The 25971-nt window shown below is 36.6% G+C and overlaps 5 protein-coding genes across 7 annotated transcripts; 4 read left to right on the top strand and 1 right to left on the bottom strand.

The window, feature by feature from the left end:
• The first annotated feature begins 601 nt into the window (after positions 1 to 601).
• LOC117636577 (transcriptional regulator SUPERMAN-like) lies at positions 602 to 1408 on the top strand. Its single transcript, XM_034371141.1, has one exon. It carries the CDS (start codon positions 647 to 649, stop codon positions 1292 to 1294), a length of 648 nt encoding a protein of 215 aa, XP_034227032.1. The 5' UTR covers positions 602 to 646; the 3' UTR covers positions 1295 to 1408.
• A 2312-nt stretch (positions 1409 to 3720) lies between these two features.
• Positions 3721 to 6109, bottom strand: LOC117636576 (bet1-like SNARE 1-1). The gene is made up of 6 exons (XM_034371139.1): positions 5996 to 6109; positions 5793 to 5870; positions 4990 to 5137; positions 4413 to 4469; positions 4241 to 4300; positions 3721 to 4103 (listed from the first exon to the last, which is right to left on the bottom strand). The coding sequence occupies exons 2-6, from the start codon at positions 5804 to 5806 to the stop codon at positions 4014 to 4016; spliced, it is 369 nt and encodes a 122-aa protein (XP_034227030.1). The 5' UTR covers positions 5807 to 5870; positions 5996 to 6109; the 3' UTR covers positions 3721 to 4013.
• Positions 6110 to 6597: 488 nt separating this feature from the next.
• LOC117636575 (deoxyhypusine hydroxylase-B) lies at positions 6598 to 9306 on the top strand. 2 transcript variants are annotated; one of them, XM_034371137.1, is made up of 7 exons: positions 6598 to 6940; positions 7481 to 7614; positions 7740 to 7966; positions 8052 to 8190; positions 8419 to 8545; positions 8759 to 8877; positions 8966 to 9306. In XM_034371137.1, the coding sequence occupies exons 1-7, from the start codon at positions 6766 to 6768 to the stop codon at positions 8996 to 8998; spliced, it is 954 nt and encodes a 317-aa protein (XP_034227028.1). In that variant the 5' UTR covers positions 6598 to 6765; the 3' UTR covers positions 8999 to 9306. The 2 variants fall into 2 exon arrangements, with proteins under 2 accessions (XP_034227028.1, XP_034227029.1); XM_034371138.1 differs by lacking the exon at positions 8966 to 9306 and having other exon boundaries at positions 6674 to 6940; positions 8419 to 8558; positions 8759 to 8874.
• Positions 9307 to 9581: 275 nt separating this feature from the next.
• Positions 9582 to 17074, top strand: LOC117636573 (poly [ADP-ribose] polymerase 1). 2 transcript variants are annotated; one of them, XM_034371135.1, is made up of 20 exons: positions 9582 to 9868; positions 10539 to 10588; positions 10678 to 10876; positions 11365 to 11551; positions 11663 to 11978; positions 12325 to 12520; positions 12605 to 12769; positions 12879 to 12939; positions 13059 to 13122; positions 13206 to 13457; positions 13948 to 14185; positions 14313 to 14425; positions 14530 to 14606; positions 14758 to 14918; positions 15264 to 15455; positions 15583 to 15691; positions 15849 to 15931; positions 16075 to 16212; positions 16494 to 16676; positions 16783 to 17074. In XM_034371135.1, the coding sequence occupies exons 1-20, from the start codon at positions 9719 to 9721 to the stop codon at positions 16828 to 16830; spliced, it is 2982 nt and encodes a 993-aa protein (XP_034227026.1). In that variant the 5' UTR covers positions 9582 to 9718; the 3' UTR covers positions 16831 to 17074. The 2 variants fall into 2 exon arrangements, with proteins under 2 accessions (XP_034227026.1, XP_034227027.1); XM_034371136.1 differs by having other exon boundaries at positions 9610 to 9868; positions 11365 to 11548.
• A 2241-nt stretch (positions 17075 to 19315) lies between these two features.
• On the top strand, positions 19316 to 20568 carry LOC117638129 (LOB domain-containing protein 16). Its single transcript, XM_034373236.1, has 2 exons — positions 19316 to 19801; positions 20108 to 20568. Exons 1-2 carry the CDS (start codon positions 19499 to 19501, stop codon positions 20435 to 20437), a joined length of 633 nt encoding a protein of 210 aa, XP_034229127.1. The 5' UTR covers positions 19316 to 19498; the 3' UTR covers positions 20438 to 20568.
• The last annotated feature ends 5403 nt before the right edge of the window (positions 20569 to 25971 follow it).

The raw sequence follows: 25971 nt of genomic DNA, 5'->3' as shown, positions 1-25971 counted from the left end.
AACCCCCTTCTCCCAATCGTTTATACTAAAATAAATTTGTTAAGCACATTGGTTTATTCAAATGTTTAGTATAAGTCATGTATAATATACATTGATTAGTATCCATCTGACAACATATATATATATATATATATATATATATATAACTTTCTAGGTTGGGTACTTCAATATGGTATCTTAAGATGAATATAACACTATAAAAAATAGCATGGTATATATATTTATATATTGTGTGCTTTGTAAGGTAGAGAAATTAGGGAGAGATTACAAAGGAAGACCGCTCTCTAATCATGGATAAGGAACTAGATATAAAAATTTTAAAAAAAAAAAGAAAAGAAAAGGGAAACCGTGTTTAATTAGTGTTAAACAAGAAGAATAAATTTGCAGCCGGCTTAACAGAAAGCTTCTCTCAGCAAAGCTCTAAGACTTTTCCCCCACAACACCTTCACTCCAAAGTTCCAAAACTCTCATAGACAATACCTATGTCTTGTGCTTGTCTCCTGTCCACCACCTCCACCAACACCACCTCTCTATAAACCACTCCCTAATTAATTTCCTATTCCATCCCAATCATATATATCCAAAGAAACCAAAACTTGAAGAAAAGAAAAAATTAGCTACAGGAATTCTTCAAGCTTTCCTAGCTATGGAACATCATAATCATCAAGATTCAAAGAGCTCTAGCACTGATGAAGAAGCTGATCAACGATCCGATGCGAATGATTGTGTGGGCACCGGGCGGTCCTATGAGTGTGTGTTCTGCAAGAGAGGGTTCACAACAGCGCAGGCCTTAGGTGGACACATGAATATCCACCGCAGAGAGAGAGCGCCCAGGACGAGGCCTAGCTCAGCTCCTAATCTGAGTTCATCCATCAGCAAATCAGTAGATGATCATAACCATCCGGGTTTGAGATCCTACCGTGAGATTCAAAGCTACCCTCCACATTATTCAACGGCTCCTGATCATGATCAGGTGGTGGTAGATCACCATGTGAACTATAGAACATTTATGCCGGCACCTACGGGATCATGGGTTGTGAGGCCTTCTCCACATGCAAATTATGTTAGTGAAGAGGACTTGTGTGCAAGAAATTATATTCCAAGGCACCGGAATCTGTTGACAGATGATCATCGGGATTGGAGATCGGGGAGCAGTTTGAGCTTGGGAATTGGCAGGCCATCGCATGATTTAGACAACAACAAAGACATAGTGGCTAATGGTGCAGGCAGTGATGAAGAATTGGATTTGGAGCTTCGACTTGGTCACGATCCCTTGTATAATATCAAAGATTAATTGAGAGAGCGCAATTAGATTTTATTACTTCATATATTTTGTACAGTTATGAATTAATCTGTACATTTTTTTTCTTCATATATATACATATATATATATATATGTTTCTTTTGTGATGGGAAAGAAAGAGAAGTTATTAGAATATCTCAAATATATCCCAATTAAAGAACAGTTCTGTGTGTTTTCCAAGCCTGTTTTTCATGGCAATCAATTTAGTCTTGTCTGCTGGTTTAAAGGCTGGGAGAAGGAGCTATAGCAAATAAATAAGGTATATTTTGCTTCTTCCATCTTCATAGCTAGCCAGCTAGCCCTAATTTTTGTTAGGGTTCTGTGAGATGTTTTCATATATATATATATATATGTAATACATGTCTTCTTCTTCTTCCCTCCATTGTATTTCTTAGCTCCAAGTTTTGCTTATAAAAAGGGATTGGGATTGGAATTTTTCTAGTTATTTCAGAATTTCATAATCAATTAGCTTGAATCCTATTGCTTACTAATTCACCTATAAATCAGTTTTGTTTTTCTTTTCTTTTGAGAAATGAATTAACGATCGACGACACCGGAACTCCAGCAAGGAAGCTTTAGCCTAATTCATTGTTCAAGTACATGTCACCCCATTTTCACCATATATTTATCAGGTGAGCTCTGAGTCTTTTTATTGAACTTATATGCTAATTCATTGTGTATATGTATATACATATATATTTACATCTTCTTCATTCGTATCGCTTTCTGTTAAGATCCTAGCTAGCCAATTATGTGTGTGAGTGCACGTTTACACATACAGACATCTTGGGGGGTAAAACATCCATAATTAAACAGGAAAATGTTTCCAAGTTAACTGATTTCAAGATGGTAAACCAATCAGCAGTCTTAAATAAAGTAGTTACCCTAAAGGAATGATATCAAAGTCTGAACATATATAGTCGTCCTATTAGGGTTTTCAACTGGACTTTAGCGTCACTCTCCTCTACAGTACACTAATCAGTTTTCGATATGAAAGTTGGGGATCAAATCGGAAACTTGGCACTGTTTCAGAGTGCAGAATATTTCACTTGATCAATTGCAAGAAGCATGCTTGCTCCAATAGATAATGGTTCTCTTCATTTTATAAAAGCCTATATGTTTGCATGAAATAATATAAAATCTGTACAATAACAAAGATTGTTAACCAGTAAGAATTTTGTAGCATTTTCGATCGTTACAAGAATGCCCCCTTAGCCTAGATGTTATATATGAAATCTCCAGAGTTTGAAGTTGGCCGGATTATATATAACACGGCAGAATTAGCTGCTGCTGGTGATCCCTGCAGCAATAGTATTCGCATGCATTTAGTTATATTATATATATGTTCTTTATAGTGCGAATTATTGTTCCTATATTGAAAAGTTGAAAAACTTTGTAAATGACTTATAACGATCGAGTTGGGCCACTCACTCTTTTCTCGATTGAATTTGAAGTTAGAACCTCTACTTTTTCATGTATGTATGACCTGATTATCATGTTCCTACTTTACAAGTAATATTTTTCTAGCCCTTACGATATCTTCAGGTACTGATATTCTTGTGTGATATTGTACCAATTATACTTTCCTTTCTATTTTTGGTTGAGAAGAAAGAATGAAGCAATTGTATATATTGGATGCTGGATATTAATTAAATATTCTACATGATCAGCTAGCCAGCATATATAAAGAGAAACCTGACTTGATCAAATGGAAGTTGAAGATTTTTCTGCATGCAGGCCATGGGGGCAATGGAGACGAATGGGTCACACATGTTCTACGTTAAAGCAAAGAGTACCGAGCCTGCAGGAAAGGGCTAACTAGCTTGGTCTGGCTTGTCAAGGCCAGCATGTACAGCTGGACATTGATACTTTTGATACTTTTTTATTATTTATATTTCTTTTGTTTGTATTTCTCCGTTTTGAGTTGATTACATGAAGAATTATTATTATTATTATTTTTATTTTTAATACGGGTAATAGTCTAAACTACAAAAAAAGGGTTTCTCATACACCTACTGGTTTGCAAGTCAAGACCCTCTCTTGCTGAGTTAGACCCCTATTGACGAAGATCTTTTTAATTAAACCAATATTGTCCTAAACAAATATGCAAAGTTGGCAACAATCAACTGCATATTTGTACTTTGGTTATATCTTAAAAGTTCAAGTATTAATTGACTTGGGTTCTTGCAAGAACTGAAATCAATGGCCATGGCCTAAACATTTCCACCCGACGACCACTTCTTTTACCATAATCTGATTGGGAAGTTCAATTCTGACTCGTACAAAAATAATATTTTCCCTTTGCTTTGCTTTGAAGTGCCTCACGACACGAGGTATAATTTCTGATCACAATGAACAGTTGGCCAACTTGATATAGAAACCCATTTGGCAATGCCATACAATTAGGCAACGGCACATAAAGCTAGGTTTCAAAACAATTGTTTCAACCTCAATTTTGTGCCTAAATTACAAGCTTCGTTTACCTCTGCAGTTAAATGTAACTCAGAAAAACAATAACTTCTGGCTTGGCTTTGGCTTGGGGTGGGGGTTGATAAGGCGGTTCAGGTATTTAACTCCTCTATTTCATACATTTAAATATAAACATACCAGAATATCTTACAAGCACAAGGTAAACATTGATTACAGTCAAGAGCAAGGTCTTCCATATCAACTTAAAACTAGTGGCTGTATCCAATCCATCGTGGATCAGTTACCTAGTGAGATAGTATATAACTAGGAAAATGACCACAAAAGATGCCACTAGTGTAAACATTCTCTGGCTTGACTTCGTCTCGAAAACCTGAACAAAATGAAAACATGCCATGAATCAGATGGGCACCCTTGGAATGATAAACGAAGGAACGGACCCGATAATTTCAGAAAAGAGAAGGATAAATTTGGAAAGGTAAACAACAGCCTGGCAGATAGCACACATACCATCTTAAACTTGTCCATTGTACCAGATAGCACTCCCCTTGATGAATCCATATCGTTTCCCTGAATTAGACAACGTACATAATAATAAACCACATAAAACAAGATAAAGTATGGCCTGGCAGGAAAAATGTGAACTATAGAGAAAAGGATGTATTAGCTGCAGCATATGTACCATTCTGTCCAACATGTGATTATGACTCTCCACCTCCTCATGTATATCACCAGACAACTGTTTGAAAGAAATGGATTAGGAATAGACAACAAGATATAAAAGTCTATGGGACTAGAACTACAAAACATCAGTGGGCATCTTTAAGCAATAGTTTGCCAAATCTAGCTTATAACTTTACAGACAACACTAGAGGATTCTGAGACAATCATTATGTTTAACAGGGGATGTCTTCTTAACATTGAAAAACAAGGAAGCCAAGGACTCATGGAATCCCTCATTCCTATTAGAAATATTTCATGGTTGCTGTATTTGTTTACCATTAAAGCAAAGGTAAACATCAATAAATTATGCAAGAAGATTTTAACGAAGAACCATACTACAAAATTCAAAAGCCACATTTTTCCTTCTCAACCTATTCAAACATTTGGAAGAAGCATACACTAACTAGACAACAACACAAAATGTTATAGATATTGTGACCTAAAATCATAGGTATCAAAGGCAGTTGGGAACTGCCACAATCACAATTGCAGTGTGACTTTCAAGTTTCCAGGCATTACAAGACAAGGGGGCTTACTCTCTTCAGCAAATTGACTCTATCTTGCAATCCATCCACTGCTCTTTCATTATCATGTTCATCAATTTCATGGGAGTAGGAAGCCGAGGCCCTGATGCCACCCTCCTCAATGCCATCAAAAAGAGCAACTTTGTTGCCACGGTAGTCCCTGGGTATAAAGAGGTTTCATTGTATTGTCAGAATGATCAGTAAACATACCATAAACAACATATATTTCCTTCAAATGAAACATGGGAAAAATCCAGATAATCTAACAAAAGCTTCAGTAATTAAAGAGGTAACAGTATCCATCACACCATTTTCTCATCAAATTATTGTTAACACATCCCAAATAGGCAATAGCATGTCCAATGCATACCCAATAGGAAAAAGATCCCAATGATTTGTGATGTCCCACATAAATCTCATTTTAGTTTTGTAAAATAGAAAGCAATTCATTACGTCATCCAAAACAGCCTAAACATGACTTAATAGAAGCACCGACTGACCCAAGCATCAAACACCTAACGCAAACATGATCCGGACCCAAATGGGATTTCAAGTTTAGTGAAAAAACAACCAAATTAGATACCATCCCTCGCACCGTCAAGACAGAGAAGAATTCTCCATGTTTATCACTCAGTTAGTATACTCAGTACACACACCAAACAGCCAGAAGCCATAGAGAAAACCATACTTTATACACAGATCTCAATAGGAATGAACCAGGTAAATATGTTTTAGAATCTTCTGCAACCAAAGCAAAAGAAAAATTACAAAGCACCGAATCAATCGGATTCGCATTAGGATCTTAATGAGCTAACCTTCGAGCATTCATGGCTCACAAGAACCAGAACAATTCAACCCTATCGCTGCTTCTTTGATCTTTGAATTTTGAGCTACTGTAAAACAATTTGAACTTTTCAAAAGAATAATATAAAACCAAAAATAAGATAGATGAAATGAGCCGAGGATTGAGGGGGTGAGAGGAATTCAGATCTGAGAGATTGGGATCGAAGAAACGTACCGTTTGGAGGGAAGCCGAGGAGTTTTCCCTGCGGAGTAAGAAAGAGGGGAAACGAGAGTGAGTCACCGGGATTTATATTCTGAAGGACTGATCTCGCGGGGGAAGAAAGTTTTACGTCTGTGGACCCCAATAGGATGGATGAACTTGGATAAGAATTGAAATGTTTTTTACTGTGTTTTATCTTGTTACTCTTCCTACTGCCAGTAACAGTAAATGAGTAAAAGATTTTTTACATTTGGCATGTTTACTAACACATTGGTGTTGAAATAATTCCAATTTATTGTTTTTCATGTGTTTACTTATATGTACGGAATTAAAAAAACTCATGAAAATTCTGTGGTAAAATTCATGATCAAATACCCTAAAAATTATGAATTATATCAATTATGAAGAGTAATTGATCCGATTCTTATTCATTATTTTCAAATTAAGTTCCTCAATTCAGAACTTCCATCCTTCTTTGTAAGTAACATGTAGCCTTGTTTGTTAAGTAATTTTGCAATTCAAAGCTCAAAATAAAATGTTTATTTAAATGTTAAATTTATTTTCTTCTTGTTGGGTTGGGCTGGGCCGCTCTGTTTTGTTTGAGTTATTGGGCTGGGCTGCCCGCCCTGTTCGACACGTCATCGTCTTCTTCAATTAGGGGCATGAGCATCTGGTTCTGGTCAGACTGAGAGACAAACAAAAACCCTAAGCCTTAAAAAAGGTGGAGCTTGTTGACATACGCATATCAGAAGCGCCATCAAGCTCAAAGCTCACAGCGCGAACTCATGGGTTCACTGAATGAAGAAGGCACCACGACCAGCTTTGAGTCATCACCGGAGATGGTGAAGTTTCTCTGCGACCGATTGCTCGACCCGACCCAGCCCATCTCGGAGCGCTTCAGAGCCTTGTTCTCTCTCCGCAACCTCAAAGGCCCTGGCCCTCGCAACGCACTCATTACCGGTTCGTTTGTTTAGTTGTATGCACGTGTTTCTATTATAGTGGCAGAGCCAATTTGCTTTCAATTTCAGGACTTGTTCATTCACTCTTATTGGGTTTTTCATTTCTAGCAAAGGGTTCTTGTTTATTGTTTCATTAGTAGTTTCTAAGTACTTCGTTTGATTTTCAAAGCAAAATTTCAGTATCTTTCTCCTTGAGCTAAACTAATAGTTTGAATGAACATCGTTGACTGATCAGCCTCTGCATTAGTTATAATATTTTTTATGTGATAGAATGAACATGGCTGTTCTAAACTGAGGACATTGATGTTTAGAGGTTTAATTCGTAGAGGGCATTATGCTGCACTTCCAGCATTACAATTTTGAATGCTAGGAAATGGGTTGGAAGTGAACATGATATATGTGGTTGTTTTTGTTTTTTTTTCCTTTCCCTGGAAACTATTATCGGAATAATCCTCATCTGGTTTTCCTTTCATCTATCATTATATGTGTTGATGATTGGTCGTATTGTAATTGCTATATGGATGTGTGCTTTCCTCTGCAGCAACAAGAGATTCTTCTAATTTGTTGGCGCATGAGGCTGCATTTGCATTGGGTCAAATGCAAGATGCGGATGCAATCCCTGCTTTGGTAGCGGTTCTCAATGATCTCTCTTTGCATCCCATAGTTCGTCATGAGGTGAGTAGTTTATGTCACCTTAATCAACTTATATATATATATATATATATATAAATTTTGGCGAATCTGCTTATGTTCTTCATCCTCTTATAATATGTCTAAGTCTTCTGATTGCCTTGGTGTAGGCAGCAGAAGCTCTTGGTGCAATTGGTTTAGAGAGCAATGTTCCTCTTTTAGAGAATAGTCTGGCTTTAGATCCAGCTCAGGAGGTAAAAGAAACTTGTGCGTTGGCCCTTAATCGAATAGAGCAGTTGAAGGATTCTGGTAATCAATCCTTGGATGAAAAGTCACCTTTTATGTCAGTTGATCCTGCTGCACCAGCTACTTCTTCATCTTCTGTAAATCAGCTAAGGTGAGCCTGGTTATCGTCCCTGGCTTAGATTTTCTTCCACTCATGCTAGTTTGTTAGATATCTGACTCGTGTTATTCATTTTAAGGGAAGTTCTTCTGGATGAAAAGAAAAACATGTATGAGCGCTATGCAGCTCTATTTGCTCTGCGGAATAATAGTGGAGATGAAGCTGTTTCCGCTATAGTTGATTCTTTGGGTTCAAAAAGTGCCCTCTTGCGTCATGAGGTTTGTTTATTATCTAATCTAATCATATACTGAGAAGTTATAAACTTAGACCACTCCACCCTCATGGATTTTTTACAAGGATTCTTTAAAGGTTGATGTTTCTAATTGCTTTTGGAGCAATGGACACCCGTGCAAAACTAGCATGTTTTACACTGCTTAACTGTCTTAAATTTGTTTTCACCAGTGGGTGTCATTTAACCTTCATATCTTCTTTGCTGTGGTTTTCAGGTTGCTTATGTGTTAGGACAATTGCAAAACAAAGATGCTTCAGCCGCTCTTTCCAACATACTTATGGATAGAAATGAGCACCCAATGGTTAGACATGAAGCTGCTGAAGCTCTGGGTTCCATTGCAGGTTTGACTGCTTGGTATTTGTCTAATTGTGTTCTCCAAGCACACCTATCTGTATATAGAGTAGTAGCTGATAGGTGGATTTTCTGCAACCTTCTTGTGTGCCTGTCATATGAGGTGGCAGGCAATGTACTTGATGTGAGATTGTTATATAGCATCTGAACCTCAAATATTTTGAGTTTTGGGTTATTTGATTGAGTTGCTGCTTTGTGTGTAGACGACCAAAGTGTATCACTTCTCGAGGAATTCGCAAAGGACCCTGAGCCTATCGTGTCACAGAGTTGTGAAGTTGCTCTAAGCATGCTGGAATTTGAAAGATCAGGAAAATCCTTTGAGGTATGCATATATCAAAATATGGTTTCAAACCAATCAAACTCTTAACATATCATCAGGAAAATGACTGAAGTCTCTGTGTTATGTGCAGTACCTCTTCATGCAAGCTCCTCCGGTGCAATAGATATGAACAGTTAGTTTCCGTCTCCGGTGCATTTCATCCATACACCAAACTTTGAAGCCCCAATGCAGACTCAGACAGTTCATCAAAGTTGTGCAAGCATGAAGTTTGGGAGAAAGGAAGGAACAAAGTTTTTGCTTGCTCGAATTAACCTGTATTTTTTATGTCATGGCTACCCTAATACATGGCTCTACAGAGTTGTTAACTTATGATTGGATGATTATCGAAGTATTATTTTATGGAATTTGTATAATGTATACCAAAATAGTCTTATGTTCCCTTTTATTTATGGATAAATATTGGCCCTGCAACTTCATATGCCACCAATTTTGGATTAAACAAATTTCCCAAGAGACATGTCGACCTGAATTTACTTTTCCTCTTGTATTATTTTGGGTAAATTGACTAGTTTCCAAAAGCTTCTTTACGCGTTCAAAAAGAAAAAAAGAAAAAGGAAAAGGAAAGCTTCTGTTTTTTTTTGGTCGGATAAAAAGGGAAAGCTTCTTAAGCAAGGACGTTCAAAATAACCTAGTACAGATATGGGCCGGGTCGGATCCGTCAAAATATGTGGATGTTAAGCAAGCACCTTCTTAAGAAAGCTTCTTAAAGCTAGACAGACAGCAAGCGACAAGCAGCCCCGCGGAGCTCCGAGTGTCAGTGGTAAAAGAAAGTTCAATACCAGTCCGTCTCACTTCCCGGAGAGAGAGAAGAGAGATAGAGAGAATGGCGAACCCTCAGCCCCCGAAGCCATGGAAGGTGGAGTATGCCAAGTCGTCGAGATCATCATGCAAGACCTGTAAATCCCCCATTGAGAAAGAGAAGCTTCGCCTTGGCAAGATGGTCACGGCCACCCAATTCGACGGCTTCATGCCTGTACTGTCCTCTCTCTCTCTCTCTTACCACCCTCATTTCACTTCCACTGTATTGTCATTTGTCACTATTATCACCCAAACGATAACACAAGAAAGTCAAGAAAGATTGCAAGAAACCCTGTTATTTTTGCTATACTTTCACACCTCTTAGCTTGGAAACATCGATTATGTGTTGATTTTAATTTCTAACACATGGGTTTATTTTCTTTGTATATTCTGCTACATTTTCATTTAGCTTGCCTTTTTGTTAGTACAAAGTTAGGACCTTTATTCGTCCCAAAAAAAAAATCAGGACCTTTATGTTGGTCTTTTCACATTGTTTAGCATTCTTGGGTTATGTAATTGGATTATAAGAAACGCTTTCTGATGTTTGCTTGAACGGAAAAGTTTTCTTTGGGACAAGTTTTGCAGCTCTTGTGTAAAGTCGAAGTCTTGTTCAAAACATAATCAAGAAGAATATTCTCTAGAAAGAAGTTTCCTAAAATCTGCAAAACAGCAGAAATTTTCTTCTGCTTAAAAACTTCTCCTTTTCCCCTTGAATAAAATGGTGCTTTATGAATTTACATTGCTGTACTTGTGTTTTCTTCATCAGCCTTCTTATTTTCTCAGCACCTTTCCCCAAAAAGTACTACATGTATAAATGTTTGGCTTGTTTTTGTTTTCTGAATCAGATGTGGAACCATGCTGATTGCATAATGAAGAAAGCAAAGCAGATAAAATCGTATGTATTATTCCCATATTTATCATTTTTCCGTTGAGTGAAGTGGATGAATGCAGTGATTAACTGATACGCCTGTGTCTTGCATCTAGAACCGATGATGTTGAAGGCCTAGAGCTCCTTCGTTGGGAAGATCAGAAGGAAATTAGAAATTATGTACAAAGTGGTGGACCCCCAGATACAATAACAACAGCAACAACAACAACAAGCAAGATCAGTAGTGGTATTGAAGTTTCACCAACTTCTCGTGCTACTTGCAAGAGCTGCAACCAAAAGATTTTAAAAGCAGAGGTTGGTAATTGTTTATCTCTATCTTTTATATGCTCAGTAAGTACATTTTTGTATTAGTTGGGTTTGGTAGATTTCTTTGGATCTATCGTGTGAGAAATGAAATCTGTAAATCAAAAGTAAGTTTTCAATTTTGATAAAGATGAATTGAAACCATTTTTCTTTTGGGTGGCACACTAGTGTATGATTGAACACGTTCAAGACAAGAAAGCTGAAACTTGTTGAGTTACCAGCCGAAGTGTCTTCCCAGCATCCTCTCTCTCTCTCTCTCTCTCTCTCTCTCTCTCTCATGTCTGCCCAGACACACCACAACAATATTCTATGGTTCTGTGGCAAGCTTTAGTCCCAATTTATAAAGAAAATGTTAGCTTATTTTAATAGAAATGTATATTATCATTGTATATAAGATACAACATCTTTCTCCAATTCTAGTTCATAAAGCATAATTGAAGTTGACTACTCTGCATGATTGCTTTTTATTCCATTTTAAGGTCCGTATATCAACCAAGCCTGAAGGTCAAGGACCTAGGGGCCTGGCATGGCACCATGCCAACTGTTTCATGGAATTATCACCATCCACCGAAGTGGAGAAGTTGTCTGGATGGGAGACCCTCCCAGTTGCTGATCAGGCAGCTGTACGTGCCTTGGTTAAGAAGGTTCCTTCTAATGCAAGAGGTGGTATGAAGTTCATTTTGTTTTTATTGTAGGTTGTTTCTATGCAGTAATAAGCAGTTATCTTTTGTTTGTCAGTCGCTATTGTTTTTCCTCTTATAGTAGTCATCCTTTCAGGCAAGAAAACTGAGGAACAAGAGGATAAAGAATTTCTGCAACAGTCAACGTCTAACACTGTCACAAAACGAAGAAAAGGTAGTGGTGGTGATCAGAAGTCAAAAGTTGCTAGGTTGGAAGGAGATGTGTCAATGAACAGGGATGTGTCCGTGAGGGATGCTACTGATCTGGAGAGTAAACTGGAGGCCCAATCTAAAGAGCTGTGGGCACTGAAAGATGATCTTAAAAAGCATGTGACGACTGCTGAGTTGCGTGAAATGCTTGAAGCAAATGTTCAAGATTCAACAGGATCAGAGCTTGATTTGCGTGAGCGCTGGTAATATTATCTATGTTCTAGCTGTGGAAATTGTGTTACTTTTGTCTTTTTTTTCCTCCCTTTAGGTTCATTTTTTCAATTTTATTTTTGTAAATTTCACTTTTTCAAACTGGCTTTTTGTTATTATTTTTAAATTTTGTTTCTCCATAAATGCTTTTATGCATTTGTCTTGTTTTGTAGTGGATTGCGTAGAATAATCTTGTTGAATGTTGTTGCTTGATTTGTTCAGTATGCTTGAATTCGATCTACTAATTGTCCTTAGCTGATTATCATCTGTAAGTGGATCACTAGTTTTTCATCTAAATAACTTGAGGTTGATTAACTCTTTATTGTTGTACTTGTTTAGCGCTGATGGAATGATGTTTGGAGCACTTAGTAGATGCCCAATCTGTTCTGGTTTTCTTCGTTATTCTGGGGGCATGTACCGGTGCCATGGCTACATATCAGAGTGGAGTAAGTGTTCTTACTCTACTGAGGAACCTGAACGCCTTGAATGGAAGTGGAAAGTCCCAGAAGATACAGACAATCAATATCTTAATAAGGTATTTAATTACAACTTATGTCCTGTATGTAGGGATCCAAGTTATGGCTTAAGTTATTATTGTTTTTTGTTTTTTATTTTGCAGTGGTTTAAATCACAAAAGGTTGAGAAACCTGTGCGGATACTGCCTCCATCAACACCTAACAAACCTTCTGGAAGTCAAGCTTTCAATGGCCAATCTCAGTCATCTAACAGTGCAAGCTTGGCAGATTTGAAAGTTGCTTTTCGTGGATTACCAAAAGAATCCATGGCATGATCATTTGTTCCTTTTATGTGTATTTAATTCATAGTATCTGTGGAAATTTTTTTTTCTGCACTTTTACTTCGGTCTATCAATTTCATTAAGGGTGATTGTGCAGGAAGAATGGAGTAGACAAATTGAGGGTGTAGCTGGACTGGTTCATTCGAAGATCAAGAAAGGCATGTGCTTTTCTTGCACATAATTTGATTTAGTGCCTTGCCTTCTTTGGATTATAGCTGTATCTGTTGACTTAAAGATGCATAACATTAGTTATTTTGTTAAACAAATTAAAGTGCAGATACTAATTGCTTAGTTGTGAGTGGAGCTCTTGATGATAAGGATGCTGAGATGAGAAAAGCAAGGTTAAGATGCTATCAAATTGCCGGTCTTGACTCTTGAGTGTATTTCTACCTTGGTTTTTGACTGGGATAAGTTGCATTTTCAGGAGAATGAAATTACCAATTGTTAGGGAGGATTATCTGGTTGATTGCTTTAAAAAACAGAAGAAGCTTCCATTTGATCTGTACAAAGTTGAAGTTGTTGGTGTAGCCTCTAGCATGGTCACTGTCAAAGTGAAAGGCCGAAGTGCTGTTCATGAATCTTCTGGTCTGCAAGATACATGTCATATACTTGAGGATGAGAAAAGCATCTACAATACGACCTTAAGCATGTCTGATTTATCAACTGGTGTTAACAGGTGCATTTGGTTTGTTCTATCTTTCTTGTTAATCAATTTTCTGGAATTGATCTTGTTGTTTTCCACATCAATTGGCACTACTCATTTCTTGAACTTAAGTTGCTAGTATCGTTTCTTGCCTCGGATCCTCATGCATTGGCCATCATGTTTTAAGATAAACTATTAGAGCAAATCCTTGTGGAAGTAGTCCCTTGAATTTGCAGTTTACTTCTGAACTTAAGTTCCGATGAAAGCATTATTGTGTGCTTATCAATTTTTTTCTTCTCTAAAGGGATAAAATCATTATTCTACAGTATTGGAAGTTAAACTTTTCTGTATTAGTTTACCCATCACTTGCAGTTAGTTTTGCTTTTAAAATAAGTATTCGGAACTCCTATTAGGGCCTATTACTTCTCAATATACTTGTAGTTAGTTGGGCCTTTTCTTTTGATAATGTTTGTTATAAATTCTGATTTCTAACTCTTTCTTGCTGTCTCCCTTTTCTATTTAGTTACTACATTCTCCAAATTATACAAGATGATAAGAGTTCAGACTGCTATGTGTTTCGTAAATGGGGACGAGTGGGGAATGATAAAATTGGAGGTAACAAACTGGAAGATATGTCGAAATCAGATGCGATCTGTGAATTTAAACGTTTGTTCCTTGAGAAGACTGGGAATTCGTGGGAAGCATGGGAGCAAAAACAAAATTTTCAGAAGCAACCTGGCAGATTCTTTCCATTGGATATTGTACTGCTTATTCTTTTATTTCTTTTATAATTATCCTCAAATGTGAAGGACCCATCCTTGGTGTGAATCATTGTTTCTGTATTTTCTTTTTCTTAAAGTTTATTTGATTAAAAATTGGAATTTGTAGGATTATGGGGTTAACAAACAGGTTTCCAAGAAAAATCAGAACAATGCAGCCAGCAAACTAGCTCCTCCTTTAGCAGAATTGATGAAGATGCTTTTCAATGTTGAAACATACAGGTTTAAAAAATTTAGTTTCAATATTTGTTTCTCTCTCTCTCTTCCATCTTTTTTTTATCTATCTATGAATTGTATGTCTATGAGACTAAGTTTAAGTTTTGCAGAGCTGCCATGATGGAATTTGAGATAAATATGTCAGAAATGCCACTTGGGAAATTGAGTAAAAGCAATATCCAAAAGGGTAATTATTGATAAGAGAATCTCTTCAATTTTCTGTAGAGTTCAGATATCAAACTGTTCTATTTTCAAGTTTAATGTTTAGTAGTTTGCATAATAAAGTCTTGTGCCCTTTCCTCCAGTCCTTATTTTCCTTTTCTGATCTCTTTGTTCAGGGTTTGAAGCATTAACGGAAATACAGAATCTGTTGAATAGTAATGGCCATGCTCCTTCCATTAAAGAGAGCTTGATTGTAGATGCAAGCAATCGATTTTTCACTGTGATACCTTCCATACATCCACGTGTTATTAGAGATGAGGATGATTTTAAGTCAAAGGTACATAAGGATCTGTGTGGTTACATCTTTCATGTTTTTCTGAACCTATATGTAATATGCATGAATTTAAATGATTTATTTTTGGGTTTTTTTTTGGTTGATGATGGCAATCTCTCCTTAACGGATTGCTTATATTACTATTTATGTTAGGGCTCATTAATTTTTTTTACCAGAGGGATTGAAATATTAATTTTTTCATGATGCTAAAGTTTGACATATTTAAAGACGTTGATGCTAAAGTTACTGCTGTAATGAGAGATTGCAACTGATTTTGGCAAGTCTGCATAGTTACAACTTACAAGCAAGGCATAAGATGTTTATACAGCTTTTTTGTATCCTTGGCAGGTGAAAATGCTAGAAGCTCTCCAGGACATTGAAATTGCTTCCAGATTAGTTGGTTTTGATGCTGATACCGATGACTCCCTTGATGAGAAGTATAGGAAGCTCCGGTGTGATATTGATCCAATTCCTCATGATAGTGAAGATTTTCAGTTGATTAAAAAATATCTTCTTACTACTCATGCCCCTACACATACGGTGGGTTTGCATCTTGATACCTGGGTTCCGAGTGTACTATGTTGGTGACCTTTTCTATATACTCAACATTTATGTCAATTGATATATTTTTCTAAATCTTGTGTCTGGCTTCTTATGATAATATCAGGATTGGAGCCTTGAGCTTGAAGAAGTTTTTGCTCTTGAAAGGGAAGGGGAATTTGATAAATTTGCTCCCTATCGGAAAAAGCTTAACAACAGAATGCTTCTTTGGCATGGTTAGTTTCGCTGCCTATGAACTTCATATAATGATTTTTGTGTGCTGTGAGATGGGAACGACTATAGTTCCTTGAAATCTTTCGTAAAATCTACTACTAAATGTATTAGGACCTATAATCAAGAGTAGAAATAGAACTAATAATTTTATACTCCCAGGTTCTCGGTTTACAAATTTTGTGGGCATACTTAGCCAAGGACTGAGAATAGCTCCTCCTGAAGCTCCTGCTACTGGTTATATGGTTCTCTCTCTCTCTCTCTCTCTCTCTCTCTCTACACATTTATGTCTATTTATGTATTATGTTTTGTGTGCCTCTGCGTGTACACAGTTGTAGTGTCTATGCTTTTTCTGCAAGACTAAAAGCATAAACATTTCGCATTACAGTTTGGCAAGGGGATTTACTTTGCTGACCTTGTCAGTAAGAGTGCTCAGTATTGCTATACAGACAAGAAGAATCCTGTGGGCCTCATGCTTCTAAGTGAAGTTGCCTTGGGGGAGGTCCATGAGCTCAAGAAGGCTACGGTGAGGACATTTTCCATTATCTTTTTATGTGCTTTGATTGTGTGTTTTGAATATTCTAATTGTAGTTTGACAGTGTTCGCCTGCTCATTTGAACTAGTGGTATATACTTGTCATGTATAACTTCAGTGAAGTATGTGGAGGCTCTTATGCACCCTAAGAGTTTGTAGTTTTGGTGTGTGGACAGTGTGGACAAAAAAATAATCCCATACAGATACATCAAACCTGCCATTTCTGCTGTGACTTTTACCCATCTAACTTATTTGTATGCTACTATCCTCTAGTATATGGACAAACCTCCTAAAGGAAAGCACTCTACAAAGGGGCTTGGCAAGAAAATACCTCAGGAGTCGGAGTATGTAAAATGGAAGGACGATGTCATCGTGCCTTGTGGAAAACCAGTGCCATCAAATATCAAGGCCTCTGAGCTAATGTATAACGAGTACATTGTTTATGATAAAGCTCAAGTAAGTTCTAAGCTTTGTTCTTGTTGGTCATTACCACTTGTGACTATTTTTTCACTTGTTTTGGAGACATATAGTAACTTAACTGGGTGTTGACATCTATGAACAGGTTAAGATGCAATTCCTGTTGAAGGTGAGGTTTCATCACAAGAGGTGAGGGAGACATAATGGTGTCCAGTATTTTGGCCCTGGTGTACAGTGTGGTGGTGTGCTCAGAAACTCACACGATGTTTCTCTGTTCTGGGTTTTGAATGTTCATATCAATAAAATCTATTTTGGGGATTGTGTGAGATCTTTTAACTTTTGCTTCTGGCATTGCAGAGAATGTTTTTCCAGTAATGGAATCAAACCCTTTGGGCATTTTGCTCTCTCTTGTGGCTATATAATGCACTTATTTTTTATTTTTTGTCAATGAACCCTTTTGTATATATATATATATGTTACCATGATATATGTTACCAGAGTATATCATCATTCTACGATATATGGGCTTCTTCCCTCCCAAAATCGTTATGGGAACTCAGACCAAAAACCTGAACTGGACTGTTTCTATGGAAACATAAATAGGGATGTTTTTAAATCATCCCCAACTGGGCCAAAAGTTTTCTGTAAGTTGGTTTTGTTATGAACCCTCTAATAAAGAAGATGAAGAAATGGATAAAGGTGGTGTTTCTCTTAAGGTCATCCAAAGCTACGAGTGAAAGAAAATTATGTAACCGATTGTGCCTGCGTTAAACCAGGGATGAACTGAAAGGTGTTTGTTGGTTCTAAAGTCTTCTCTATATGGGATATTGGAGGCAGCTATGCATGTGTGCCATGTGCTTGATGATGATCCAAATTTGACTCCAAATAAATGTAGCTAAGCTGCAAACGTCATGTGTGAACGGATAGGATTTTTTTTTTTCCCTTCTTTTTTTCAATATTCAATTACTGCCGATCGTTCGTGTGATCTGGTGGTAAGAGCTGGCAAATAAGCTATGCATGCAGCAGCAGAGCTGAGCTAAGCTAAGAATTGTGAATCTGTGATATGGGAATGTAACTTTTGGTACAAACAGCCATTTTCCTTTGTTAGAATGACGAGCCCTACTCATGGAGTTGAGCCTTCTTCTGCCTTTGCTGACATAGCCCAGCATTTTTATATATGCACCCAAAGGAGGTGGCAGGTCTTCTTGCTCTGTTCTCTACAGCTGGTCAACAATAACTCTGACTCTCTGAGGCACCTGTCCTATGATTTCATCCGTTCGTTGCATTTACCCCTTGCACAAATCTGGTCATATACTTGGACTGACCAAGTTCCATTTTGGGTTGGTCATGTCATTTATATCACTTAGACTAGTTGCTAATTGAACTGGTTTTTCTTTCCTAATTAACAAAGGACTGCAGCAACTGGGATGAATTAACAAACAATAATACAAGAAAACCGCAAAGGACCACTAGTATAGTGGTTTGAAGCAATTGCTCTTAACAAGAAAGGTCTTGGATTTTAGGGTTCGAGTCCTAACATTCATGTGGTGTATGTGAGTTTATTAATATTATTGCCCCTCTCAATATGAAAGATCCTAAAGAAAAATTTACTAGAAAATCAACCTTTTTTTTTAGGGACATTAAACGAGGAGAGATTCAAACACTTAAACTACAAGTCCATTGCATACCAAAAAACCAACTTATTACACCAAGTTTTGGTTAGCAACTGATACAGAAATTTCTTGTTTGGTGTAAGTAAATAAGGTCCAGAAAATGAAATACTGCTTTGCAGTACTTGTGGTTGTGGTTGAGGCCAGTAAAGTGAGTGCAGCAAGCAAACAAATGTGCATTTAATTTGTGATAGATGTCTGGAGAAAACGATGGCGTTATAGTAAACCACTTTTAAGACTTTTGAGTTGGCTTCTCTTTTGTCTGATGTGATAAATGGTGGCATGTATAACGCACGAGAAAAGCACAAACTGCAACTAACTCCATAATCATCTTCCACACTTGAAAAAGCTCAATGAAACCTTCATCTCCAAGAGAGCCCCAGTCCCATCATCATTTTCTGATCTCATCTCATCTGACAAAACCCAATTTCCAAAACCTCAAGCAAACTGCAACGCAAAACGAAACCAAAGCAGGACCAGTTTTTCTCCACCAGGATTCCCAAAAGTTTGAAGTCTTCAACTTGTTTAAAGGAATTAAGCATGATTATTGTATAGCAAATTAATAATTTATAGTTCAATAAATTATACCTCCTCCTCTTGCCATATTATAAGCATTTTTCTCATCTATATTGCTCATGGTAACTGAATCATTAGTAATTGTCGGTAGAAAAATACCAGCAGGTATGCCACAAGGCGACAAATTGCAGCAGTTCCCAGGTGCGGCGTTCGGCGGAAAATATAAACATATTCAAACCAACAAAATCAAACTTCACATAAAAAAATGTTAATCAAACTCTTAACCATTGAAAGATAAAAGAAAGGAAAAAAAAAATTGTATGAGAGTAAGTTGAAAGCCTTAAAGAAAGTAGCCCCATCAGATTACAAAACCATTAAGAAATGTCCCCTTAGAACCCAACACACAGACCTTCCTTGTCCCCCGTTCACATTTCTTATAAGACCCCCCCTTTTATGTTTCTCAATGCCCCACTTTCCTCCTTCAACCCAACCCCATTAACCCCAAAGTCATATAACTCTTCTCTATGTGCACCATTTCCTAGTGTGCTCGTGTGCCTAAAAATATTTTAACCCCTCTCTCTCTCTCTCTCTGTCCCAATTTTCACTCAATCACTCACTCTCTTATTCTATTTTTTTGGGTGAAATACAGTCTCTTATTCTCTACCAAACCCAAAAATGGCTTCTGGGGCTGGCAGTAATGGCTCTGGCACTGGCTCTCCTTGTGGGGCATGCAAGTTTCTGAGGAGAAAGTGTGCCTCTGACTGTATCTTTGCACCTTATTTTTGCTCTGAGCAAGGGCCTGCTCGATTTGCTGCCATTCACAAAGTGTTTGGTGCTAGCAATGTGTCCAAATTGTTGTTGCATGTCCCTGTTCATGATCGTTGTGAAGCTGTTGTCACAATTGCCTATGAAGCTCAAGCAAGAATCAGAGATCCTGTTTATGGATGTGTGGCTCACATTTTTGCCCTGCAACAACAGGTACTTACCAAAAAGGTCTCAATTTTTGTGCCAATTAAGCTTAACCCTTTTCTTTTTTGGTTGAATTAAGCCAACCTTTTGTGTTTTGGATGAATTAAGCAAACCCTTTTGTTTTTGGGTTGCATTAAGCCAACCCCTATGTTTTTTGGATGAATTAAGCAAACCCTTCTGTTTTTTGGTTGTTTGGTTGCATTAAGCCAACCCCTATGTTTTTTGGATGAATTAAGCAAACCCTTTTGTTTTTTGGTTGCATTAAGCCAACCCTTTTCATATCATGGTCTAACAATTAGTATTTATCACTCATAGGTGGCATGTTTGCAAGCACAATTGATGCAAGTAAAGGCTCAACTGGCTCACCAGAGCCTTGTTGATTCAAGGAACATAGAGAGCACTCAGTGGCCAGGGAATGTGAACGGAGTCACAAACTTTCCAAATTATCCAAGTTACATGAATCCTATTTCACCTCAGAGCTCGCTTGAATCCATTGACCACAACTGCAGTGATATTGCTATGAATATGCAGGAGATACAAAGCAGCAGAGATGAGTTCTCATACCAAGCTTGTTCTAAGAAGAGACCATACAATGGTGACTTGGGGGAGCTTCAGGCACTGGCCCTCAGAATGATGAGAAACTGAATCAATCTGTCATCATGTTTCTTTCAAGATTATGAGTCATATGACTGGTCTTTCAGATGTGCTATGCCCAAAGATGTATATACTGAGCTTGTCTTTTTGTTTGAAGAACAAGAAATTAGCACCTTAAGTCATAAAATCTAGAATAGACCTCTCTCTCTCTCTCTCTCTCTCTCTCTCTCTCTCTGCTGTATACTTAAATTATTAATTAGTACTTCAGGTGCATAAATTACTTGGCTAATTGAAATAATCAACTTTAATCTTACTAAGATAATGTAGTCTTTATTGAGTGACTATATTAGAGTACACCACATTGACATTATTGAAGAAAAACCTTGAAATCCGAGTCATCCTGAATTGTTAATTGCATCTTTCCTTATCAAATTCAACAATGGTACGTTTGGCCTGGCTTATAACTTCAGTGATGATGCTACCTTCAACACAAAAGTTCAACTATTGTCCTCCCCTCCTCCGTTAAATACAAATGATTATACGTTTGAGCACTCTACAATTTAAATATCTTAACCTATTTTCCATGGTTTAGCTAAGGTTCAATTACACTTGCAGAAATAAAAATTAAACATGTGTTTAAATTTGAACCTAATGGTGCCTCTAGTTACAAATGGTGTCTAATATCTGTTCTATTCTATATGATTTTGCAATGGCATGCAAAGGCATATGAGACATCTACACCTTCTATATTCCTGGGAATCCCAAGATTAGTTTAATCGTTTCCTTCTCAATCAAGATGATTGGTACATCTCCCTGATAGTATTAGTCATTACTAATTAGGAAAATTAAATAAATAACTGCACCCATGTAACTTATCTACCATGTTGTTAAATAGATGCACCCCAAATCCTGTGTTTGATTCCCTCTTCCCTAATATTGCTTATATTTGAAAAAACACTAAATCTATCAAATACAAATTTAGGAGCTTTCTCTCAATGTTAATGGACTCTTTGAACATCTCCAATAGCTTCTTCGTTCACTTTTGGATGCTCAAATAGGTGAGTCACATCATAAAAAATCTCTCCCACAGCCTTGTTAAACTCAGTCATCAAAGCTGCAACCTCTTCAAATCATTTAATTTTACTTTGGAAAAATAAAACCTCTTCAAATTGCCACATAATGATATTGCATTAATTGAATTGAAGAATCTGTTAAGCAAAAATTATTCAAATAGCAAATAAACCGATTCAAATTGCCACATAAGTCAACAAATTTCAATTTAAAAAGTTTAATTTGTTATTACTCTTGGAGATGCTCTTATTATACATCCCCTAGGAGCTAGGGTTTGACATTGTGATTGATTAGGGGAAGATCAAGTGAATGGTATGATTGTAGTTAAAGGCTAAACACACGCTTGAGCCTTGATGTGAGTAGTTAATGGCCCCACTTGCTAGCTTGAGGTTTTTGTTCTAATAAGTTCACCTAACATTAGTACTCTAATCTAATTTAAATATTATCATACCTATGATTTTGTATTCCTATATATAGACAAAGTGTCCCCTTGATTGAATGCACAGCTGCATCATTAGTTAGCACCTCGGCAACTTTAATGTGTCAAACCAATTAGGCAAAGTGTTTGGTTCTCCAAACCTTATAATTATTTCTAAGCAAATTAAGACATATTAATCTTTAATCGAAACTAGCCTAACCTTTCCCATCTATGAAAAGATTGATGGCCTTCTTATCATCAGGCTAAAAATGATCCTATCGACAATAATTTATAGTTTAGTAATATTTTTCCTTTTAACGTTAAAAGAGGTCACAAATTCGAATTCCTTCATCCGTTAATGTCGAACAAAGTAAACACTATACAGTGATCCGCAACGCTATTTGACATTTGACCAAGAATCTATACATCCAATTAGCCCTTCAGATGTGTTATAAAAATATATACATAAGAAATAAAGTCACAAGATATTTATAAAATAAAAAAATTAGGGTTCATGGAAATTAAATAAATAATGGCTGTGAGGCCACAGTTAACTGGATGAAATAATGGATTATAATTTCTTCGGGCCCAAAACTGTGGCGTAGAAACTAAATTCGCAGCCAGTCCAGTCAAGCGGCCTGTAACCACTTTCATACTTTGTCTCTGCCTCTTTGGCATTAAACAAATGCTTTGTGTCCACTAAAACAAACAATTGCATGCACTGTGGAAAATAAATAAATAAATAAAATATAGAAAATGCACCTGTAGAACATATGTACACATCGACCCTCACCACTCCATCAGTTCAACTTTTTAAAAAAAATCAGAAACAATTAATAATAAAATATTTGGGTGATGAGCGATCATTGAATGTGAGTACTTCAAATCGACAAAGCTTTTGGCAAAAGGTGAACTGAGAACCAAAAAAGAAGACAAGAAAAATTTGAACTTTGGTAGAAAATAGAGGAGAAGAAAACTAAGAGCTTCAAAAAGTAGTGTGGTCTCTCTCTTCCTTGCCATAGTTTTCTTCTTAAAAGAAGAAGAAATGAAGAGCACATGCTAGCTATAATATGAGTTTGAATCTTGACAAATGCTTCCCACATACTAAGGTTTGATTTAAATTTGGAAAATTTTATCACTGGCTCCTTATAATTATTAAAATACATCCTTCTTAACTACCATTAATATTGTTGTTGTTGGCCAAAAAAGGATCAATATTGTGGCACAAGTTCGCCAAGAACAAGACGTTTGGTAGTCATAATCAAATCTAGACATAATGACATGACATGAGTTTTTATTTTTTTAAAATTTGTAACCAATAGTTCTTAAAGGTAGTTTTGTTGAAGCCTTTAAAAAAAAGAAAAAGAAAAAGAAAAGGGAAATGAGAGAGCATATAATTTTGGGTGCAATAAAAAATGAAATCGAGTAAGGGAAAAAATGATAAAGAAAGTTGAAGGGTTGAAACTTGAACTTGTGAACTAAGCTAAAGAAAAGCATGAGGGGGCATTGCCTCTGGGGTTTAAAAAACATACCAAAAGTTTGACTGTTGACTACAGATGCACACACACGTGGACTGTAAGCCATCCGATGTAAGGTGGGGCCCTGTGTAATTGTCTCTTTACAACATGTTCGTGCCGTTTCTAGCTTTTAAAAAAAAAGCATTATTGACACTTCTGCAGTTTTACGACAAAGAAAAAGATGGAAAAGAAGAAGATGATGAAGAAGAAAAGAAAGTTTGGGCGCTGCATGATTTAAATTGGATCATTGAGCTTTGTGCTGCTGCGTCTTGTGCGTAAATGGCCAATCTTCTTCTTGTTGTGTGCTTTGTGTGTTTTTTTTTTTCCTTTGGAGGGGTTTTTAACTTTTCAAGTGTACTTTTGTATACTTCACTCTAAAGTTGCAATGTGGATGATTTTGTCTTCTCATTCAAAAGAAATGAATCAATCAATGTGTTCATTTTTTTCAAATTATTATTTTTTGTTATGTAGGTAGTTTGGCAATAATTTTGTTGTAACAAAACTTGATTTTGAATGATGTATTATTGGACATTCTCTTTTTAGCCTTCAAAAACCAGCTACAATTCGATTGGTCCTTCTCCAACAAACATAAGATTTTGTCTATTTTGGCCACTAATTTGCCTCGTTTTAATTTTTAATTTTTTTTCTTTATGGGTGAGATGCCTTGAATGGGCTTTCATATCTACTTTGCCTATGGACCATATTGTGCAACCTTCCTGGGTTGGATCTACTAAGGATTTTGATCCAATTGAATCGGGAGTTTTGACTGAGGAAGCAAGACCAAATTTTACCAACCTTTTTGAAAATTTTATTTTTTGCTTCTTGAAGGGCAAAAAAGTTGTCATTGTTAGAGAATTGTACTTGGGAAACACTTGTGTGAAATGGGAATAACATTGTTTTGCTATTTTCGGCCAAACACGGCAATGTTATGCGTGATAATTTTTTCACGTGACAGTCAGTGATTGATTGGAGATATAAAAACAGTATTTTTCCCGTTTCACACAAGTTAATCTGATTGTATATATGGACACGACACAACACTCGTAGCCATGCATATTAATGTGGCTTTTGATCCAAGTAGTTTTCAGCCAAGCTAAAAATTAGTAAATCGTAATACGCATCGCTAATCTTCGTTAATTAGTTCAGAACTGATCAACACACTATTTTCAGCTAGCTAGTCGAAACCCCAATCTACCCTACAAGTACATGAGGTTCATATACATACAATACAAGCCAAAATTAAGAAATTGGGTACCCTTAATATAATACCTAGTCTGGCAGAAAAATATTGGCAATTAATACCTAAAGCAATTGTCTGAAATTATGAATAATGCATATGCCTTGAAAGTATATACATATAGTAATTAATCTATCCTCCTGTAAAAAAATCCTTCTGGGGGTTTTATTGAGGAAGAAATTCATAGTAGAAAACCACTTCCCCTTTCTATGGAAGGATTATACATCAAACAGAGTTTTGTAACCCCTGAAACTTGGGGGTAGTGGACTTCTCACCACTACGTTTGATATGATAAAAGATATACCTCAAAGTACGGGTAACATAAAATATATACACTTCACAATTCATAGGTTAATCTCATAATTAGCAATCACATTTCTTACTTTGTTAATTTGATCAACATTAATTTCTATAGGTATTCATATAACAAAATTGATATAAATATAACGGGCGTATTAGAAGAACGAAAATGAAATCCTTTCAAAAGATAGCTAGGGTTTCAACAGTGCAACATATTGCTGCTAACAAGTAGAGAGAGAGAGCCATATATATATTCTAGTTGAAATTTGAGCTATGAATCTCAAGGTTTGATTCATATTTTTCAGACCTACTAAATCTTGATTTGGAGAAAACTAGAAAGAGCCATAGCATGCAACTCAAAACAGATTTGCAGCACTACTGATGAGGACTTAATATCAAGAATAAGATAAATAAGATGTTGAAAGCGTACTACTACACTGGAAAGATTCAAGTTCTAGCTTTTCCCTTACAGATAGAGAATAATATATGTGGTATTCAGATGTATATATATTTGCATGTTTTTCAAGAAATCATGGAATGAAATTTGGGAAAGACAAGATTTTGAAAAAGGAGATAGTCAAGACTACCAGAGTTGGGTTTCCTAGCTTTCATCAAGTTCCAATGACATATATACACAAGAAAAGAAAGACTTTTGATTCCATTGGGATCAGGGGCATTTCTAAATTTGAGGTACCTACCTCATTCTAATTATAATACTCCAAAATATGAGACGATGTTGCAGTCATTATTAATAACTTCTTCCACATCCATGTTGCTTAGATAGTTTTCAGAAGGAAAAGGAAAATAAAGTAAGAAAACAAGGAATTTATCAGCTGGAGATGGAGTCACTAGGTCACACTCAGTGTGAGTAGAGAATTGAGCTAGCTAGCTAAGTGCAGCTAGTTGCACCTAGTAAATCTTTGACCGTTAAATTCCTATTTGATCTCATTGTTTAAGCAATTCTATTGGGGAGAGAGAGAGAGAGAGAGAGAGAGAGAGAGAGAGAGAGAGAGAGAGAGAGAGAGAGAATTTTCTCTTGTCT

This window comes from Prunus dulcis, chromosome 8 (genome assembly GCF_902201215.1).
Source record: "Prunus dulcis chromosome 8, ALMONDv2, whole genome shotgun sequence".
Classification (NCBI taxonomy): domain Eukaryota; kingdom Viridiplantae; phylum Streptophyta; class Magnoliopsida; order Rosales; family Rosaceae; genus Prunus; species Prunus dulcis.
The sequence above is the reverse complement of the archived record's forward strand: the minus strand, read 5'-3'. Positions and strand labels throughout refer to the sequence as shown.

Bases quoted from the DNA above. Each gene is read 5' to 3' on its own strand.
- LOC117636577 (XM_034371141.1), top strand. From the start codon at position 647: ATGGAACATCATAATCATCAAGATTCAAAGAGCTCTAGCACTGATGAA.
- LOC117636576 (XM_034371139.1), bottom strand. The intron at 4,301-4,412 runs GTACATATGCTG...TGTCTAATTCAG, and splicing joins ATCACATGTTGGACAGAATG to GGAAACGATATGGATTCATC. The intron at 4,104-4,240 runs GTATGTGTGCTA...CATTTTGTTCAG, and splicing joins CAATGGACAAGTTTAAGATG to GTTTTCGAGACGAAGTCAAG.
- LOC117636575 (XM_034371137.1), top strand. From the start codon at position 6,766: ATGGGTTCACTGAATGAAGAAGGCACCACGACCAGCTTTGAGTCATCA. The intron at 7,615-7,739 runs GTGAGTAGTTTA...GCCTTGGTGTAG, and splicing joins ATCCCATAGTTCGTCATGAG to GCAGCAGAAGCTCTTGGTGC. The intron at 8,191-8,418 runs GTTTGTTTATTA...TGTGGTTTTCAG, and splicing joins GTGCCCTCTTGCGTCATGAG to GTTGCTTATGTGTTAGGACA.
- LOC117636573 (XM_034371135.1), top strand. From the start codon at position 9,719: ATGGCGAACCCTCAGCCCCCGAAGCCATGGAAGGTGGAGTATGCCAAG. The intron at 14,186-14,312 runs GTACTGCTTATT...TGGAATTTGTAG, and splicing joins GATTCTTTCCATTGGATATT to GATTATGGGGTTAACAAACA. The intron at 14,607-14,757 runs GTAATTATTGAT...CTCTTTGTTCAG, and splicing joins TAAAAGCAATATCCAAAAGG to GGTTTGAAGCATTAACGGAA.
- LOC117638129 (XM_034373236.1), top strand. From the start codon at position 19,499: ATGGCTTCTGGGGCTGGCAGTAATGGCTCTGGCACTGGCTCTCCTTGT. The intron at 19,802-20,107 runs GTACTTACCAAA...TATCACTCATAG, and splicing joins TTTTTGCCCTGCAACAACAG to GTGGCATGTTTGCAAGCACA.